General features: G+C 36.0%; 1 protein-coding gene across 1 annotated transcript in view; it reads right to left on the bottom strand.

Annotated features, from left to right (window-relative positions):
* Nucleotides 1-1,170: 1,170 nt before the first annotated feature.
* LOC108754566 (glypican-6) overlaps nucleotides 1,171-18,820 on the bottom strand; it is a 185,655-nt gene continuing 168,005 nt past the window's right edge. The window contains exons 2-8 of the mRNA XM_018496985.1: nucleotides 18,507-18,677; nucleotides 11,855-11,997; nucleotides 6,473-6,721; nucleotides 5,832-6,003; nucleotides 5,047-5,446; nucleotides 4,420-4,589; nucleotides 1,171-4,321 (exon numbers count right to left, since the gene is read on the bottom strand). Of these exons, the coding sequence (XP_018352487.1) occupies nucleotides 3,969-4,321; nucleotides 4,420-4,589; nucleotides 5,047-5,446; nucleotides 5,832-6,003; nucleotides 6,473-6,721; nucleotides 11,855-11,997; nucleotides 18,507-18,677 (1,658 nt within the window). The 3' untranslated portion in view covers nucleotides 1,171-3,968. The remainder of the gene's footprint in view (nucleotides 4,322-4,419; nucleotides 4,590-5,046; nucleotides 5,447-5,831; nucleotides 6,004-6,472; nucleotides 6,722-11,854; nucleotides 11,998-18,506; nucleotides 18,678-18,820) is intronic.

Raw genomic sequence — 18,820 nt, 5'->3', positions numbered from 1 at the left:
TTTTTTTTTTCTTTCTTCTTTTGTTATTCGAGGATAGCTTCGTTTCGAAGGAGAAAAATAAAAAAATAGTGCGCTCGCGAACGTATCTCTCATCCCCTTCTAACATTTTAATCTACTTTCGACAAGCGGACCCGGAGTCCTCTTCAACGGAGAAGAGTAAAGCTCGGTAGAGGAGATCTCTTATAGAGAGAGAGAGAAAACACATGAATTAAATTGCGATTGGCAAGGATTTGTTTCTGCGAAATTGAACATCTTGCTTTTAAGCCCGTTTTTCACCAATATAGATCAACTTTAATTTCAGTTCAACTTATTCTTCATCCTTTTCTAATCCTCAGAACTAGAAAAGATAATAAATAAGTTGAGCCGAGATTGAAGTTAATCTACGTTAATAGAAACATAGATTAGATGTATATTTAATAATCTTAAGCAAGATATTCCTTCTAAATCTTCGAATATGGGAACATTCCGATTCCTTAAATCGCGACTTGAAGACGGAGAGAGAGAAATCGTTTGGAACGAGAAATATTCAGGACTCACTCATCGATCCGTCTCTCGTCTCTCTTTTTTTCTACAAATGCATCAACTGTTAATAAAGCTTTTGCAGATAAACACCCTGTTTCCTGTTCCTCGATACCCTTGCATCGCCGCACGATGCGCTGTCTTCTAAAATAAAAAAGGATAGAAATAAAAAAAAATAGGAAGAAAAAGAATAATATGTTATATGTATACGATACGTACATACATACATATATTATATATATATATATATATATATATATATATATATATATATACACACACCATATATGTATAAAAGTGTGCGCAACGTTCTTCTCGAGATAATTTGGCAAGGATTAAAAATATCATAATATTACATCAGCATACAAATGCCTATGTACGTGTGCCTATGTATGTGTATCTGCGTGAGTGAAAATATGTATGTATTTGTGTCTTCGCGTAAATAATTATATATCGCTGGGAAATAACGATATCGAGATTCGCATCTTACACGTGGGATTTTTAAAACGCGCAAAATACTCTCAAATCACGGAGCGTTACAATTTTTTTATATTAATTTCATTTCATATATATATATATAATATATAATAATAAAAATAAAAATAATATTACAATATATATATAATTACAAATAATTAGTTTTATCCGTGATATTCTATTATAATATTTCACTAGATTTTTTTTCTTAATAATGTCCCGCGTAATCTTCACCTTTCAATAGCGAGCCATAAAAAAAATGCAGATGTGCGGAGGGCGGTCATATAATGCTCGATCTATTTGATTCTTATCACAGGAGTCCGCCGTTCCGACCGCCATTCTCTCACATCACTTCGACACTCGATTACCTCCAAATTAATAATTCCTACGCGAACGGCAAAGTGGCGGATAAACAAGCCGTTGAGCATAATGATATAAGTCATATTTTTGCGGAACAAAAAAGACTGTCTAAAAAATACTTAAATGTAAAATGTTACATGAAATCTACACATCTGTATTACGAAATCTACATAAAGAAACAAATTACAAATTTTATGTCGAAATAAATTGCAAGCTATTTAATTGAGCCTGATATATTTGTTGTGCATTAATTTCATTAAACTGGAACTAGTCTGACTAAGAATACGAAATTATTAATCCGTTATATTACTGACTTGTACCATTATTTCGTTCGATGACTCATAATGTGTTCGACAAACGCGGAATCCACGCAATTGGAGAACCAACTGATTTTGTTCCCTTATAACTGTATTCTTCCTATAGTCTTTTCACAGTCTTTCTTCCTCTTTCCTCTTTCGTCGTATAAAGTCTGACTCATACACAATATGCTTCATTTTAAACGCCGAAAGCGTAAGCGTCACGTTGCATTCTTATCACACTCTCCTTATCCTTATCGCCACTATCCTTATTTACACCTTACGCCGTAACGAATGTTCTTCATCTTCCATGCTATTAATTCTACCGCAGATTAATATTACAGTACTACGGCTCGGTTTCGCGATAACTTAACTCCCTCTGGTACTCGCTCAGGCCATTATTACTCGTTAATTGTTATTTCCATTTGATTGTATCGCGTTACATGTTGCACCAAAAGGATCGTATTCGCTGTCAGCGAAACCAAGCTCAAGAACACTCTTCGTTAAATCTCGCATATAACGTGAGCCAAGTTAAACCCTTGTCCGGAATTATGGACTTACCATCCGATCCCGTACTTTGCGATCCCCTCGCGGCATTTGACGATTATAAAAAAATAATAATATAACATCATTAGAATAATGCGTAAAATGCATTTAACGCTTAACGCGCAGTTAGTTACACATTAAAACCTTCAATTTTAGTTAACGTACGGGACTGCGGTTATCTACAAATCCATCCGCGACAATGAAACGTCACGGGGACAAAGATCCTGATTGTTCGTGCCTTCTACTGCGCACTCGGAATTCATATCATAAGATCCCGAGTTACTCATGATAAACATTTAATAAATATTCAGTCCCGTTTCCACTCGTATACTCTGTTCGGTCCATCTTACGTATTTCGGGTTTGTGTAATTAACATCTCTCTATCTCTCTCTCTCTCTCTCTCTCTCTCTCTCTCTCTCTCTCTTCGTACAATTGTTTCGAATTTGCACATAACAAAATCATCGCGATGCACCATCGACATGTACACGCAATGCAGCAATCACGCCATTGATCGTCTGATCGACGATGCCATCTTTGGCCGCTTATCAAACGATGCATGGCAAAAAAATGAACGAACTAGAATAATTTTGCGGTATTGCATTAAATATTCGGATAAAAAGGACGAATAAATTTTCGGATATCTTCGGAGAGTTGGCAGTAATATTTTTATAAGAGAGTGTATCTAAAATTCGGAAAGAGATTTCAATCCGATTGGAATGAGCTACATTTCCGTCGCAGTAGTGTATTTGCTCGCGATAATTTACTTCTTCAAATTCATATTTTCAGCCGGCAGTAGAATAAGCTCGACCGCGTATCTCGTAATTCGGAAAGATTCGGTCCAGACTGGAACACGTTGTTATCCTACTACCGGTAATCTACTTAGGTAAAAACTCGACAATTGGCAGTAAGAGTCTGATATAACGTTAACGATACATCTAAAATTCGGAAAGGTTCTCATAAATGGCGCAATGATCCGTAACAGCGTACTATACAACAGTATTACACTCATAATGTCTATCCAACGTAAAAATTCCTTCCCGACACTTCTCTCGGAAATAGAAATTTCAATAGCAGTCTCGTACCGATTTAAAAGAGTTCGTGGAATACGCTTATGTACTCCGAAAGAAATTTCCCTGCGAAATGATCACGCACGTCACGAACGATGAATGAATATACCTGCGTGATTCATTTCGAGAGAGCAAAAGGAGAAGGAAAGTGAAATCGCTCCCAGATATTTATTGAAATTCAGCTCGGCGATCATAGAACTATTTTCTTAGTTCTAAATAACAGTCGAAATTCAAGCGGCTTTTCTGTTTCTAGGAAAGCTACTGTTGCAAGAGTTTCTCATGAAATATGAGGTTTCGTCAAGTGTCTACAATCTCCCGTTCAAATAGCAGCGGATAACGAATCTCTCGTACGATTTCTCGCGCTCTTGCTCATTTATGGCAAGATCGAGTAGTTATGGCCACGAATATCCATGTACTCGCTAGGTCGATCAACTAAGGTGACTTCAGTACTCGCTAAATCGACTTAATGCACGCAATCGATTTAACGAGTGCTGAAATGGAGGGGTTCGAGGAATGGATCGCAAGACGCCGTTCACGAGAATATCCTCGCCAACTTCTCGAGGCGTCTTTGCGGAAATCCGCAAAATTCACGGAACGATCCAAGTCCATCGAGTAATCCTCCTTCCTTCGTTCGTCGCTATAAGGATCGCGATTCGCAATCGAGTAATATTTACACAGCGTTATGTTCGCAAAATTCACACGATCACAGCAAATCGTTGAAGCAACCGCCGAACCACATCACCACTATCGGCATCAGATACGTCGTCAGCGCCCTGAATAGCGACATCTTCGGCCTGTTGTCTTCTCCGCTGTTCACGGAGATAGTCTGGTTGTTGCTCGTGCCCGTGCTAGTCGTACTAGTGCCCTGATGCGGTTCAATGTCCACTCGCGGCGGTGTCTCAACCTCGTGAACGACCGGTGGCGGCGGCTGCTTCGGTGGTTCTGGCTCCGCTTCCGCGTGTGGGCCCTCGTAACCAGAGCCTTCGTTGAAGCCATCCTCGTCATCAGTAAACGCACCGTCGCCCGAACCACTACCGGAGCCATACCACGTTTCGTCTGTAAAATTGTAGAAGTAGTTATTATCGATGATACAAAGGATATTATTAGTATCAGAGAGAATTATTATGTGTTATTGATAACCGCCAGATAATCACCAGTATCGATCCAATCAACGTCCTGTCCGTTAAATGCCAATTTCAACCTGTTCGTGATGGTGGTCAGCGCGAAAACTTGATCCCTCACGATAGTTGGTCTTGATCCTATACTTCGAACCTCCGGATTCATCGTCTGAGACTCGCCATCGGACGACACCGGATATATATACCTAAAACAATACGAACAGATGTATGTCGTATATCGATTTACTATGCGATATAATATACAAAAGACAACGTTATTGCGCATTCAAAACATGTATGCAGAAAATTGAATTATTAATTTATCTATACAGAGAAAAATTTCGGATTAAAAGTAGACGAACTGAGAATATTCTGATCACATTAGAATTCTATTCAGTTATCTTAACTAGAATTATAAATGGATTCAATCAGAAAATTTTGATTAACCCATTTTCAACCAACAGAATTCTAGAATAGTACAGAATTTATTCACTTCAGCGTACAAATTGCCAAGAAGGGGACTCGGTTTACAATTTCTCTTCTTAACAATCACCAGAAATTCTAATTAATATAGACTCTTTTTTTCAGCGCAGCAAATGAATTTCTTATAACTGAATACCAACAAATAGAATTGATTACAAATAAAATTTGATTCTCTCTTACTTGTCTACGTGTGTGCCGTTCCAACATTCTTTCGTATTACTGGGTGGCACAACCAGACCATCGTTGCACATCCGGTATGGCAAATAGACCCAGAATTGTCGGGAATCACGCACTCGCTGACGTATTTCTTTCACTAGCTTCTCCAAGCTTGTAGCGGAGTCATCCTCCGGTGAGGTTTCCTGGTCAAAGTTCAGGGTTTCCATTTCTAGTTCTCGATTGTCTCTACGTTTACGTCTGCCCAGCATCGGCCGACCGCAACCGGTAAATACGCGTTGCGACACGTCTTGACTACTTTCCTGGAAGTTCATGATCGCTTCGGAGATCTTCAGGTTGATCGGACGCACCAGTACTTCGATGTTGAACGGTCCGAGTAATCGATCGGCGATCTTGTCCACAGCCTCTACATTCGGAAATTGAAAAGCGAATTAAAACTCAAGATCGTTCTTAAAAAAAAATTTTTGTGCAAAATGTGGCTTATGAGAAACGATTTCTTCTATTTTCGTAACTTTTATGAAATATTTTAAATCAGAAAAATATTAAATATTAATGTTAATATTGTTATTGCTTTGTTTTTGAAATATTTTTTAATCAAAGATTCGCTGTTCGTAGCTACGGCAATTCAAGCGAAATGCAATTCATTTCCTTGAGTAAAAAATCTCGCGTAACTTCCGAAGACTTTCAACAACAGATTGTGCGCGTCGATGTGATCCGTATTCTTTCGGAAATATAATAGCCGATATTCGAACGAGAACAAGAGAGAGAAGGGAAGGGGAGAAATTGCTTACCAACGAATTGATTCCAGTCAGTGTCGAGGGCCGCGTATTGCGCCAAGCAACCCTTCATCACGTTGGCACACATATCGCCACACGCCAGTACATTGTCCGATATACCGCTGCAGGCCGGACAAGCTGTCATCCTAGTCAAGGCAGCTGCGCAATCCGCCGATGGTTTGCTCAGCTACGGCCAACAAAGAGTTCATTTTAGATAAGCTATGCACGATTGCGGTTGCAGAACGATGGCGTAATAGCCATAAACATGCGAAGAGATTTGAAGAAATAGGATAGAACCAAGCGAAGAGAATCCGAATGGAACAGAGTAAAAAAGGAATGGAAAAACTAAAGTGAAATAGATAAATTCTCTATGAATTTTTGTACTACGCTTTAAATATTTTATAAATTACAATTTCATAATTTTTTAGCTTCTTCAAACGAATGTAAAATAGAGACAAAGAGACTTTTTCTTTCTCATAAATATATCTATAAAAACAACAAAAATTGCAAAACTACATTTTTCCTAAATTGAAATCCAAACTTCAATTTTTATTATAACGAATATTTGAATCGATTAGATTCATACCGCGTGCAACAAGCATTAAATCAAGTTATATCAATTTGGATACGTTTCCATGGTATATATTTTTTTTTACCGATTGCATATTTTTCAACACATTCGAAGCGACGGTCAAAGCTTGGCTGAATGCTCTCGTGGCTACGAACGACCGTTTAATTTGCACGCCCAATTTCTGTGGCACGTCCCCGAACGGTCGCATCTCCTTCATGTGTTCGCCCACGCACTCCAGATACTTATTGTCGAAGTTGTACTGACTGTTGAGCACGGTGAACATCTTCTGATAAAGGGTGTTGAAGAAATTATCCATAGCATCGTTAAGATCCACCTGAAATGTACGAATAATATTTGATTACATTTAATTACATAAAGTAAGGTTAATTTATAAAGTTGCGTATATTTTATTTATTAGCTTTAAGACATATTTTGTATACTGAAGGGGACTCAAAACGAGGATCGAAACGTTTATATATCTTATTTTTATAAAAAAAAAATTATTACACCTGAACAACTTGTGTTCGCTTTTACAGGTATTACTCTTTCGTTGATTTAATTACACAGTAATTCTTGATCATAAACAGGAATGTATCAGTATTGTACGATTAATATTGTACGTAGACACGCAGACACAGACAAATATATATGTGTACTCACAATGACATAATTAAAGCAGTTTTTATTACATCAATACGCGAGTTTAATACTTTTATTTAACTCTGTTATAATAAATCCTAAAAAAAAAAAAACAATAAATTCTAATTAATTCTAATTGACTCTACTACGATGTGTTGCAACAAATTAATGAAAAGTCTAAACGCTGCTTTCCTTCCGCAGCTTTGATCTTGGAAGCATTGAAAACGATGTGCGATTCGTGTAATGCGACAGGTTAATATTCGCGATAAAATTAGTGACAGCAGCGTTGCAACGATAATGCATTCACGCGATCGGGCATCTCGCCTTCTGTATGCGGAACAGGTTTGAAACGGCGCCGGTGAATAATTCGAGAGGCGATTTGAATGACAATCGACAAAGCATCGTCTCGATCGTCGTTTTCCTTCTCCTCTTCCACCTACGTCTCTCTTCCTTTTGACACCGCGTGACGAATTGTACGACCGTGTATCTGTCACCTACGTCTCTTCCAGCCAGAAGCTATTTTCAACCCTACAGCGCAAGTATTGAATGCGTGGAATCCCGAGAAGTCCATTTCAGTTCTTTTATCTCTTACGGGACTGTAGTCCGATAGTCCGGTTGCTTTCTTAATATCCTTCCGTTTGCATCTATTTGATAGCCATCCGGAGTTTGAAGGAACGACGCAATATTCTTTTTTAACTCTTCGGTGTCGTTCTGAGTATGATACCTGGCTTTCTTTGCCCAATGCTTTTTCATTGCTTTTTTCATCATTTATAACTTTTTTTATTAATAAAGATACATATAATTGCTTGCTATTCGTTATATTTCTTATAATCCGTGGTGACCCACGCTGAACTTTTCATTCAAACCGTTTGACTATATAAAAATAATAATTTTAACTATGTATATAAAAAAATAGTAATGTAAAATAATTTGCTACATTAAGTCTTCTTCTTTATAATAACTTTTGAAATATTTTAAACTATTATGAAATGTTATTTAACACATATATGACAAACGCGAACAAAAATGCCATATCTATACTGAGAAAAATGTTTAATTGAAAATGAGCAAACCAGAAGATTCTGATTAAATCAATCAGTATTCTGGTTATCAATTAGAATTTTAGCAGATTTAATTAGAAACTTTACTATTTAAATCTAGTTGAAATAATCTGAATTTTAATTGATATTATCTGATTTGTTCATTTTCAATCAAATTCCTTCTCAATATAATATTTAAATTTTAAGTGGCGCATGCCAATTTTAAATGACAATTGGTGACGCGGCTTGGTCAGGTCACTTAAAATTGGCATAGGAAAAGAACTATTTAAGCTAAAATATCTTAAAATTTAGCTAGGGTAACTGTCCCAATTACTGTGTTCCTATTAGTGTGCTTTTGTATTTCGATAAGTCATAAAGAAAACTAGCACGAATAAATAAGAACAAAATATTTTTTTTCTTGTTAAGTTAAATTATTAATGTATTCACACGAGATACCGAAGATAAGATTTTATTTTTTCAGTATTAAAGTATTTTAAATATTTTTCTTAAAAGAGAGAGAGAGAGAGAGAGAGAGAGAGAGAGAGAGAGAGAGAGAGAGATACGAGGAATTTATGTGAATCCAGAGTAATACATACCGCAAGATTTTAAGCTTGTCCCTATTAATGTGTTCTGTATTGGATCTGAGAACGTTGTGTTATGAGTGTACTTTGAAATAAATATAATTGTGTGTGTGTGTGTGTGAAATAATGATTTATGTAATATTAACATAAACAATTAGCTTTAATTTATTACCTGTTTTAGTAAAATATGTTAAAATGAGTCAAGTGTGGATAGGCACACAAATTGGGGGCACATTAATAGGGCTATCGCCGCTTAGAGAACTCACTAATAGAGAAAAATATGTTTTCTATTATCTGTCAAAAGCATTATAAAGTATTAACATTTTTTGATTAGAGAAATATTATAAGAAAAAGAAGTAGTTGAAAAAACGATATTAATTGCAAGCAGATAAAATTAAAGCTACAATATTTAATAATTAATTCAGTAATAAGCAAATTGGTTAAAAGATACATTATAAGGGACAGTTACCCTAAATTTAACAATCTAATTTTGTTAAATCATCAAACTGATCTTACAAGAAATTCAAGCATAACGAGCAAAAAGTTTTGACATTCTAGCAATCAGTTTAAACGTCCTACATAATTATTTTGATAATCGAAAATTTTATTTTCAAATCTAGGTATATCTAATTGAATTTTTATGTATTTTAGCAAAATCATCTTCCCGTGTACGGAATATGTTAATGTCTGATGTTTCGATTAAAGAAAAAAGTTTATAATATATTCATTTTTATAAAAGTTACATATATATAAAAACAATCAAATGGATTGAATATTTCCAAGTGTGTGCTATACTTATAGTGTGATATCGAAGAATAAATTCCGCTTTTCACACAATTCTTTCTATTCGTGTCTATGCACCACAGATACGAATTTTGTCATTTCTTCATATTTCCGCGTCTTACTTTTATCTGTTACATCGCTGCTCGATGTTGCATCACACTCTGTGGGAGGTGGATTGCACCTTCTTCACCTTCTTGAGATCGGGACTTTATTACATCTCATGCTTATCTCGAATTCTTCCTTCGTTCGTCTGCTTAATAATACGCATCTGCGAAACAGAATAACCGAGCGCGATCGTGTTTCGAAGTAAAATTAAATTCCATCCCGGAGCAGTCCAAAGCGGCCGCGATTAAAGAGGGATGGCAGGCTCGGATAAATTCAATAGGTCGCGGTGTAATTGCAGAAGCCGTTCGATAGATAGGTAGATATGTACACGAAGGACGCATACGGGACCCTTCCGGTGACGGGATATTTTCGCTTTGGTGGTTGCGGGTCCCTTTACCCGGGACAATGCTGGCGATGTCAAAAGCACATTGATTAAATCCGCCTTCGCACGCGATTCTATCCTCTCCCAACTTTCGAGCTTCAGGAGTGCGGACCGGACATCGTGGACAAAGGATTGCTCCCGCCGTGACTCCAATAGAAGTTTAAAGCGTTAAAGGGAGGAGCTGAAAGTCAACTCACGTCACACGATTATCCTCCGATCACTCGAAATGATGTTCCTCGAAGAATTCAGGGGTCGATAATAACGTATTAATTTTCTTGGGCTATTTTAAAAATAAACTCATAAAAATATTTAATTTCAAAATGTTTAATTTCTTTCTATGAAAAAAGTCCTCTCTTCTTCTTTTCGAAATTCTTTTTCTTCGTAAAACTTTTCTTAATTCTTAAGTAAAAAAAGTGATAATTAATTCTTTGAGAGCGAGAGTTTTCTAACAAAGAAATTTAAAGAAAATCTCGTTTCTAAAAGTTTTCAGAGTCGCCCAATTCAATACTGTCCTCGGAATTTTAAAATTTCAATTTTAAAAGAATAATCCGAGGAATAATCTGATTATTATAAAATTTGATTTTAGAAATGTCTTGGTATCGTTGAATTTGAATGTCTAAAAATATCGAAATTCAAAATTATAATAGTCTCCAATAATAGTAACTTTTAATGAAGAAAAATTTAGTATTAGAGCTCATAATCAGAGTTTAGAAATCAATACTATTAACTGTTTGCGCAGCACTGATGAATTTCACATAAAGGAAAACTAAAAACTAGATTTTTTTTATATCATAATTAAAATCAGGTTTTACGTATGATAATCAGATAATTTAAAAAAATTTCTGTCAGTCATATTAAATTCTCAATTAAAAATTTTTTATTTTTAACCTCGAATTCGAATAAAATAATATTATTAAACTACTCCACTATCAAGTTTCATAAAAATCGAGCGAATGCTTTATAAAATTAAAGGGAGTAAATCCAAATAAGGCCGCCCATTCACAAAGAATTAAGCGATATTAAATCTCTTTACTATAAAAAAATACGTTTCTTTCTTTTCTAAATAATCTTGATAATAATTTTGTGATATCTTTGTCGCGACGCTGCTGTAAGAAAAGTTAAATGAAATATAACGTATAGCATCATGTCGTTATGTTCTATGGATCAATATTGAGAAGGATAACTTGGGATATCCCAATCAGGAAAGGGGAATAAATTTTTCCCTTTGAGAGAAGATTCAGATACCGTGACATCTGTCGAATTACAGGAAGCAGCATCGCCTTTACCACGTTGCTCGTTTCAAATTAGAAAGAGATTACCGCTCTTCGAGTAGTTGTCTCAACTACCTATGTGCTCGCGATATCTTCGAAGGATATATTGCAAACTTTACATCTCTTAGTCTATCTCGTATTTCCTTACGTATCTCGCTTGATAATATTCTAAGAGAAAGGTGTCGCCGAGCGTAATTGCGCAGAAAACGACTTATAATAAACTTTAAATCCCGAGACACGGCTTGGCAGCTCCAGAAATTTTCTTCACAGCTCACCGTCTTATTTATTCGCGCTTAATACACTGGGCGTCTAAGGAGGAGTGAAGAGGGACGATGGACGAGAGAAGACGGGAAAATTAACGCGCGATTGCAATTTTCACCGGAGGCACCTCGTGCGACATCAAACGAGAAGTAAATGAATAGCTCAGCGTTACGGGTGCCATAATTCTAAATTTTCCGGTAATACTCTATTTCAGAAGTGTTCCCTTTCGCGAGTACCAGGAGAGGTTGAACAACGCAGACGCTGTTCTAACATAAATTGATCGGGATCCGACCCTTATAGATGGAATTCTCAGCAAAGAGTGAAATAAATCGTAGTTGCGCCATTTTAACGTCGAGATAATCAAATTCCAAGGGAGGAGGAAAAAGGGAGAGAGAAGGTACTCACTGTTCCCTTCGCGTAATAATTCTCCAGCTCCTTGAAAAAGTCCGTGAAGACGTACGCGTTCTGTTCGTAAAGGATACCGTAGGTCTTCTTGAACATCTCGTGAAAACCTTTCTTGCTACCATCCAGTAGCTCCTTGAAAAAACCTGAAAATGATAAGAAACGCGAGTCATAATTCTGTTTGTATTGCGGCTTATAAATAATAATAAGTCAATCTAGACTGCTGTGTGTTATAAATTAAGCAAAGAAAGAACCAGACATTCAGTCAAGACTAGATGTTGGTGCTTGCTAGCACTGAGATAAATATTTGTTTGAATAGTTTTAATATTTGCTAAATGTAAATATATATTTATTTAATACAAAAACCATTTGATTTAACTATCATTTTTTTCAGTATAATAATATTTTTACACGTAAATTCTAAGCACCTTACAGTTGTATAAGCTGCATATATTTAGCTTTATTATACTAGATTTAAAACGCGATTATGAAGCTGAATAATAAGAGTTAAATTCTCAGTTAAATAATCACAGTTAAATTCTCATCGATTTGACAATAATGTTATTAGCATCTTAAATCGCTGAAAGCATTTATTGCGAAAAATATTATCTCAAAATTCGAACTTGGAAATCCTTCTGATCGAAATTATTAAATTCATAAAATAAAACTTTAATAATTCTTAATCATCGTGTTATCACACACAGCTTCCTTTATAAATATAATTTCTCATTTAAAATTATCATACTTTTATTGTTCTTTATATCTATAATCAATAAAGTGACGTAACACGAAAGAAATTCCAAGATGGATCGCTTATTGCGACGAGTTTCCCGGCGCTTTGACGTCCTTCCCAGCGGAAAATCGCGGTCGAGCGCGAAACGGGAAATTAGTCGAGATTTCAAGGTGCGAGTCGTCGTCGACAGCGTGGAACGGGAAAGGATGGTTCGTATTGCGAATTAAAAGCCCAACGAATTTGCGGCAAATACCCAACAGTCCTGGCTGCTTCTCCGTTCGTCCCATCCCTCACGCCGTGGATTGGCGTCTGTGCTTTTTACACCTCCGGTGGACTCGCGACAGAAAAGGGAGCCGGGTTCGTCGCTAAAAGGAATTTTAATCACATTCCCCCGGTGGAAGCGACGATAAGGGGGTTATTCGTCGGTGAGCGAGAACAGTGGATAGCAGCGAATCGGGGGTGAAAAAATGCTGTTTATCGTTGCATTACAAGTGCACCGTGGCGCGTTGCGCATTGTTCATCGAGAGCTGCGGCCGGAACTGAGTCAATGATAGTTTTCCTCATATTTCAACATCAATACGCTGACATGACATTCAAAGTACCAGCGGAATTTTATTATTAGATTATTTAACAGCTTTATACTCGTCGCGGGAATAAACGTTCAGCATGACAGATTACACGCTGATACAATAAATGCAGATAAATACAGATAAAGATAGTAGGTCGTAAATGTCACATTATACCTTTCAACATACGAGTTAAAATAATTATATATGAATTATGACAATGTAACATTTTACAATTAATGTCGAATGAAATTAAATCTCGACGTCGAATTTAAGATTAAAGTATGTATTATGATCATAAATGGGAATGTATCATCGCATTTGAAATCGTTTAAAATTTTCTGCGGAAATATTAATGTTTAATTACAAAGAAATATTTCGGTGAAATTGAATTAATGTCGACAAATTAATATAACCTACATTTTCTCCGACCAACACAGTTGCGCACGTAAATTGGAAATTGAAGTTCCATTTTAAAATCTTCATAATTTCTGAAAGCCTTTTCCAAATCAATGTCCATTACGCGAGAATGATAATTTCGATCGATATCTTTGATCTTGCTCGCGAGACCGTGGTGTCAGGCAATTAGCGCGGAAATTAGGGCATGTCCCAACTTGGGAAGCATCCTCGGTGTCTAACGATACCGGTTAACGAAATTATTCGAAGGCAGCACCTTCTCGTCGGTCTTTCATCTTTTCCGCTGCACGTCGGCTTTTATGGCCGAAGCCCCTTTGAGATGCCACCGTCCAACTTTGGCACCTGGTATCCACTTTAGTCGGCACTTCGCTAGATAGAAGTTCGTACAACCTTTACTAGAAACGTGAGTCCTCCATTATTTATACAAAATGTACATCTACAGGATATGTATGTATATTGTTTTTATTTGAGGGCAGGATATATATCCCAAATCGAAATATTCTTAATCTTTTAATTATCAAAGTTTAGGAAAAAAAGAGATATATTTTGTACAACAATTTATAATTTTAGATTAATACGCATCTTTCGCTATTATACATACATACAAAGTTGCTTGAAAATGTTCTCTTTATTTAAAAAAAAAAAAATCTTTTAATAACAAATTTTTATCTATTTTTTGCTTTCATATTTATAATTCAAGTCAATTTTTCAACGTCATAAATTTTCTTTTGTTGTACATATATATATAGTACAATGTAGTTTTTTAACAAACGTTCTAAGAATATTCTGTATTGCAAGAATTAATGTGATTTGTCACATTTATTGATTTTCTACAAATAACAAAAAAAGTCTTGTGGAAAGCCATGATTTATGCATTTAGAAATGCATTTCTAATCTTAATCGATGTTGTTACGGTTTTTCACGACTGATATTAAATTGTGGCCAAGTTATTATAATATACTTTTAGTCAATAGCAGTCGAATATTTTACAGCGATCTCATTTTCTATCTTATCCAAAGATTTCTTGATTCTTACCATTCTTCATAAAATAAGACACCGAATACTTGTTTGCTAAAAAAAATTGCGCTTCGTAAGATAAGTGAAGAAATAACGAGTGAAGAAATATCATTATGTAAGATTATTTAAATGTACAAAGACCGCGCGTTCTATTATACGCGATAATGTCCCCGGAGAAGTTCTTGCTCGAAGTAGTTGCTCTTCGAGGCACGCAGCTGGCGTTCACGGTAACGGATAATGTTCGAAACGGTTTCAAGAGAGCCCGAATAATTATCGTCCTCGACACAGGCATTCCGAAGGCATTCGCGTATTGTACGAATTGTTAACGCTACCTACGCTAATTACGATGGCGTACTCTCATTCAACATTCAACTATTAATTGCACCGAAGCAGACGGTGCTCTAGATGCAATCTAGATCGCATTTGTTTGCGGTACACAAAGATAGATGTCCCCGGACTTACAGATGTTTGACGGATATTAACAAAAGATATAACGAGGACGCGAACCAGCGGCAAGCCGATATTAGAACGCAATTTAAAAGCATAATTTCTTACCTGTGCAAATAGTTTTAGAATTTAGCCGATAGAATAATAACTAAACGGACAGAACGGTTTTGCTGAAGTGTCTAAAAATTTAGCAGATCCGAAAATAATTTTTGGATTATCAAAATAATTATATAGGACAATCAAGATGACTACTGGACTGTTAAAATATGTTTTACATAATTATTTTCGTAGCTAGCTAAATTTAAAATTTGCAGACCTTTTACACAATCATTTCTTCCATTTAATTTTAAACAAGAAGAAACTACAAACTCTTATGCGGATACAAATAATTTTTATGTACCAATAAGAATAAAATAAATATTTCTGAAATAAATTAATTTAATTTAATTTTAATTTAAATGAATGTTAGTTCAACATCTTAACACTCGGAACTGTAAGAGCGCTTCGTATTTAACGTTTAAATATTTCAGTTCCATTTCCAATCAGATCAATAAAATAAAGTTTAGAAGTAAATTATTAATTAAGAAAATGGATAAATGACGATCTGATTGCGCGATATGAATATGTATTATATTTGCTTGTATACTATTTCGTTATTAAATTTGTCTGTAGTAGCAAACGTCGTGCAAACTCGGGCAAATCAAATTTCAGGCGAATCCCGACCCCAGGATTCGGATATCTAAAAGGTGTATGTAAATGCGAATATGCGGAAACACTTTAGGGAAGGTAGATACCGTCAGAAGCATACGAATACAAAGGAAACAGCGGATATCCTGATGATCCCCCACGTAATTTACGTGAGCGAAGGTATGACAGATTCTCCCTATAAATCGCCGAATAACAAATCAATAAGGACGCTTTTATTTGCAGCGTGGCGGTAGTTTCATCCTTGCCAAACGTATTCGGTGAAATATATGGGATATTCCTATTCGCTTTTTTTTTCCGTTAGCCGGGATATTTCCTTGTAACTAATATCTTTGTAACAAAAATATTCATTTCCTATTTCCAACAAAATTGCTTTCGCAATTTCCAACTATAAATTTCAGTCAAGAAAATTCCGTTCTGTGATTAATACAAAATGGTGCTCAAAAATACAGAATTATGCTAAATAATTGCCGGAATATCATGAATTTTTTATGAATAGTGCATTTAACATAGTATAATTATAGCCATACTGGTGGATACCAAAACTCATAAAATTTTGTTTCAAACTTTTCGCCATTCATTAGCTTAAACTTTGTGTCCACAATGCTAGAAATCACTTTGAGATCTCAAATAAAAAAAGAATTAACAAATCGTATTTGAACAATTTGACCAATGAGATTGAACAACAACCAGAGAAAAGTATCTTTGATTTAAAAAAATGTTTCTTTGCTGTATGGTTAAAGAAAGAATTTCTTTGATTTAAACGTCATTTTTTTATTTGAACATAATTTCTCTTCTCAAATAAATTTTTTATTTAATTTAAAAAATATTGTTTAAATCAAAGAAATGACGTTGTGTGAAATCGAAGAAACCTTTCTGTGAATAAATTCTTTTCTTGCGTGAGATCTCGGGACGATTTCTACACAGTACAAAATATTTTCTGTTTGTGTTAGAAATGATCCACACAAGTCCTTGTTAAAATTTTGTGTTGAATTTTTAATATATCCGAATATAATTAATCTGAACGTGTTACTTGAGTATTTTTTGTTAAACTGATATTCAACATTTTTTATTGCTAGTGTTAAAATAACAAAATTTATGTATGAGTAAGTAAACAAATTATATATACATACAAATAATGTTTTTTTTAAAACGCAAATTCTACGGTAAATGAAACTCAACGACAGTCACTCGTGGCATTTACAAGAAAAAAAATTCTTTCATTTAATTTAACGCGCCCCTAAAATCTCTTTAGTTCCTAAAAAGAGTTCCTATGTCATTTTGCAAGTATCATTATTTTTTTCCTTCATATATTATTATAATATGAAGACGCAACCGAGTCGATACACTCAACAATGGCCCGCATGCAGATGCCTCCTCGAGCGTGCACACAAAACAGTGCATCGGCATCAAGAGCACGCGTCCCCCTCATATAACTCTTGTAAAACTCTCGTCGATGCAGCCCGCGGTTCCGCTTTAATTAGAAAAAAACCTCGCAAGTCGAGCTCTCGGATTGGACGAGCGCAACCGCAGCGAGAGGTCGTCAACATCCACTTTCGCGTTGAACCGTGGCTGCCGTTATCCCTGAAATCTCGTTTCATCCCCGCTCTTCATCCCTACGCCTAACTCCGGAGGTCCACGCTTAAGACAAGTGTGTGCGTTCAATCGAGCATTGTGTTTCGAGCATATCCGTTAAAAAGTTAGCCCGGAGCACTGACTAGATGTTCACCGAGGGTGATCTTCCGAGTGACGTCCGATCGATTAAACTGTGAGGATGATAAGTGAGCGGCAAAGATAAAAAGACACAACCGCAAGAAAAGAGAGAGAGAGAGAGAGAGAGAGAAAGAGATTTTACTTTATTTTTACTTGTGTAAAATTCGTTTTAGTTACTACTTCTTAATTCTTCGCATTTCTGTATAAATTTACATTTTATATATACAATACAAAGCGCTTGTTCTTTTCAGCAGAAGTTTCTCCAGTGATCTCTGAATATCCTTCCCTTCCTGCATACTCAATCCTATTTTGCAATCTTACGTTGTTCTTAAAGTGAAAGAAACATTACAATCTTTCAAAAGACTTCTTCGAACGTGCAAAACGAAGAGTAGTCTTGTCCGTTTTCGCTCTTTCAACTGTTGGAAACTCGAGTATCTTACTATGAAATATTGGCTTTCCGATTCTAGAATGTACGAGCACTGCGCGTTACTTTCGAATAAGTGGATTAAAAGAATTTGAATAAGGCGATTAAAAAGTTTCGCCGGGATAAAGCGAACAAAATGTTAGGCAAGCAAGCGGAAAGTAAAGGGGCGGTTTACACTAAGATTTGTATCGGGGACACAAGGGACACTTGTTAATCGTAAACATGAAAAATAAAATTTAATTTCCTACTTTATCCTAAAAGATTTCTATCAAAGATAATAAGTCTTATATCCAAAATATAAGCCTCTATAAAGCTGACTCCACTTTTTCAAAATTGGAAAAAATGAGCGGAGTTCTAGTTGTCTCTCTTAGGCACTCTGACTTTTTGGAAAGTTGGAACAAATCGACTTCTTGATAAACAGTTAAAGCAATGAAATCGGACCCTCAAAAATGTCTTCGACCAACGATAATAAGCAACAAAGGAAATCTTTGTTCTCTCTCCGCTGCCCTTCCTTCATTCATTCAATTCTTCGATCCAGGCAGAAAAAGAGGTAAAGAAAGGCGCAGCTCGTGATATTCCTATCGCCACGCGCAGTGATTTTCCTTATCGAAGAAATCGACAAGCGCTACTCACTGTGGAACCTGTTTCCCCGCGTATGGAGGACCTGCTGCATTCTGTGGAGAGCTTCTTTGGTGGCCATTTCGTGTTTGTCGCGTGCCCGTGCCTGCAATCTCACTTCCATGTCGGCTGAACAGCACACCTCGCCGCCGCTCCTCACGCTGCCACATACTTTAAGCTCCTTCGCTATATGAACAAAAGAAAAAAAATCGTAGATTAGTAAAAGAACGCCCTGACGAGACAGCGAGGGAATCGGCACATTCGACAAGATTTAGAAATTCTGGCTATCTGAAGCAAGGAAAAAGTGATATATTACAATATATGTACAC

The sequence above is a fragment of the Trachymyrmex septentrionalis genome, unplaced genomic scaffold (assembly GCF_001594115.1).
Source record: "Trachymyrmex septentrionalis isolate Tsep2-gDNA-1 unplaced genomic scaffold, Tsep1.0 scaffold8, whole genome shotgun sequence".
NCBI classification, from domain to species: Eukaryota; Metazoa; Arthropoda; class Insecta; order Hymenoptera; family Formicidae; genus Trachymyrmex; species Trachymyrmex septentrionalis.
This window is presented reverse-complemented; position numbering and strand designations above follow the sequence as displayed.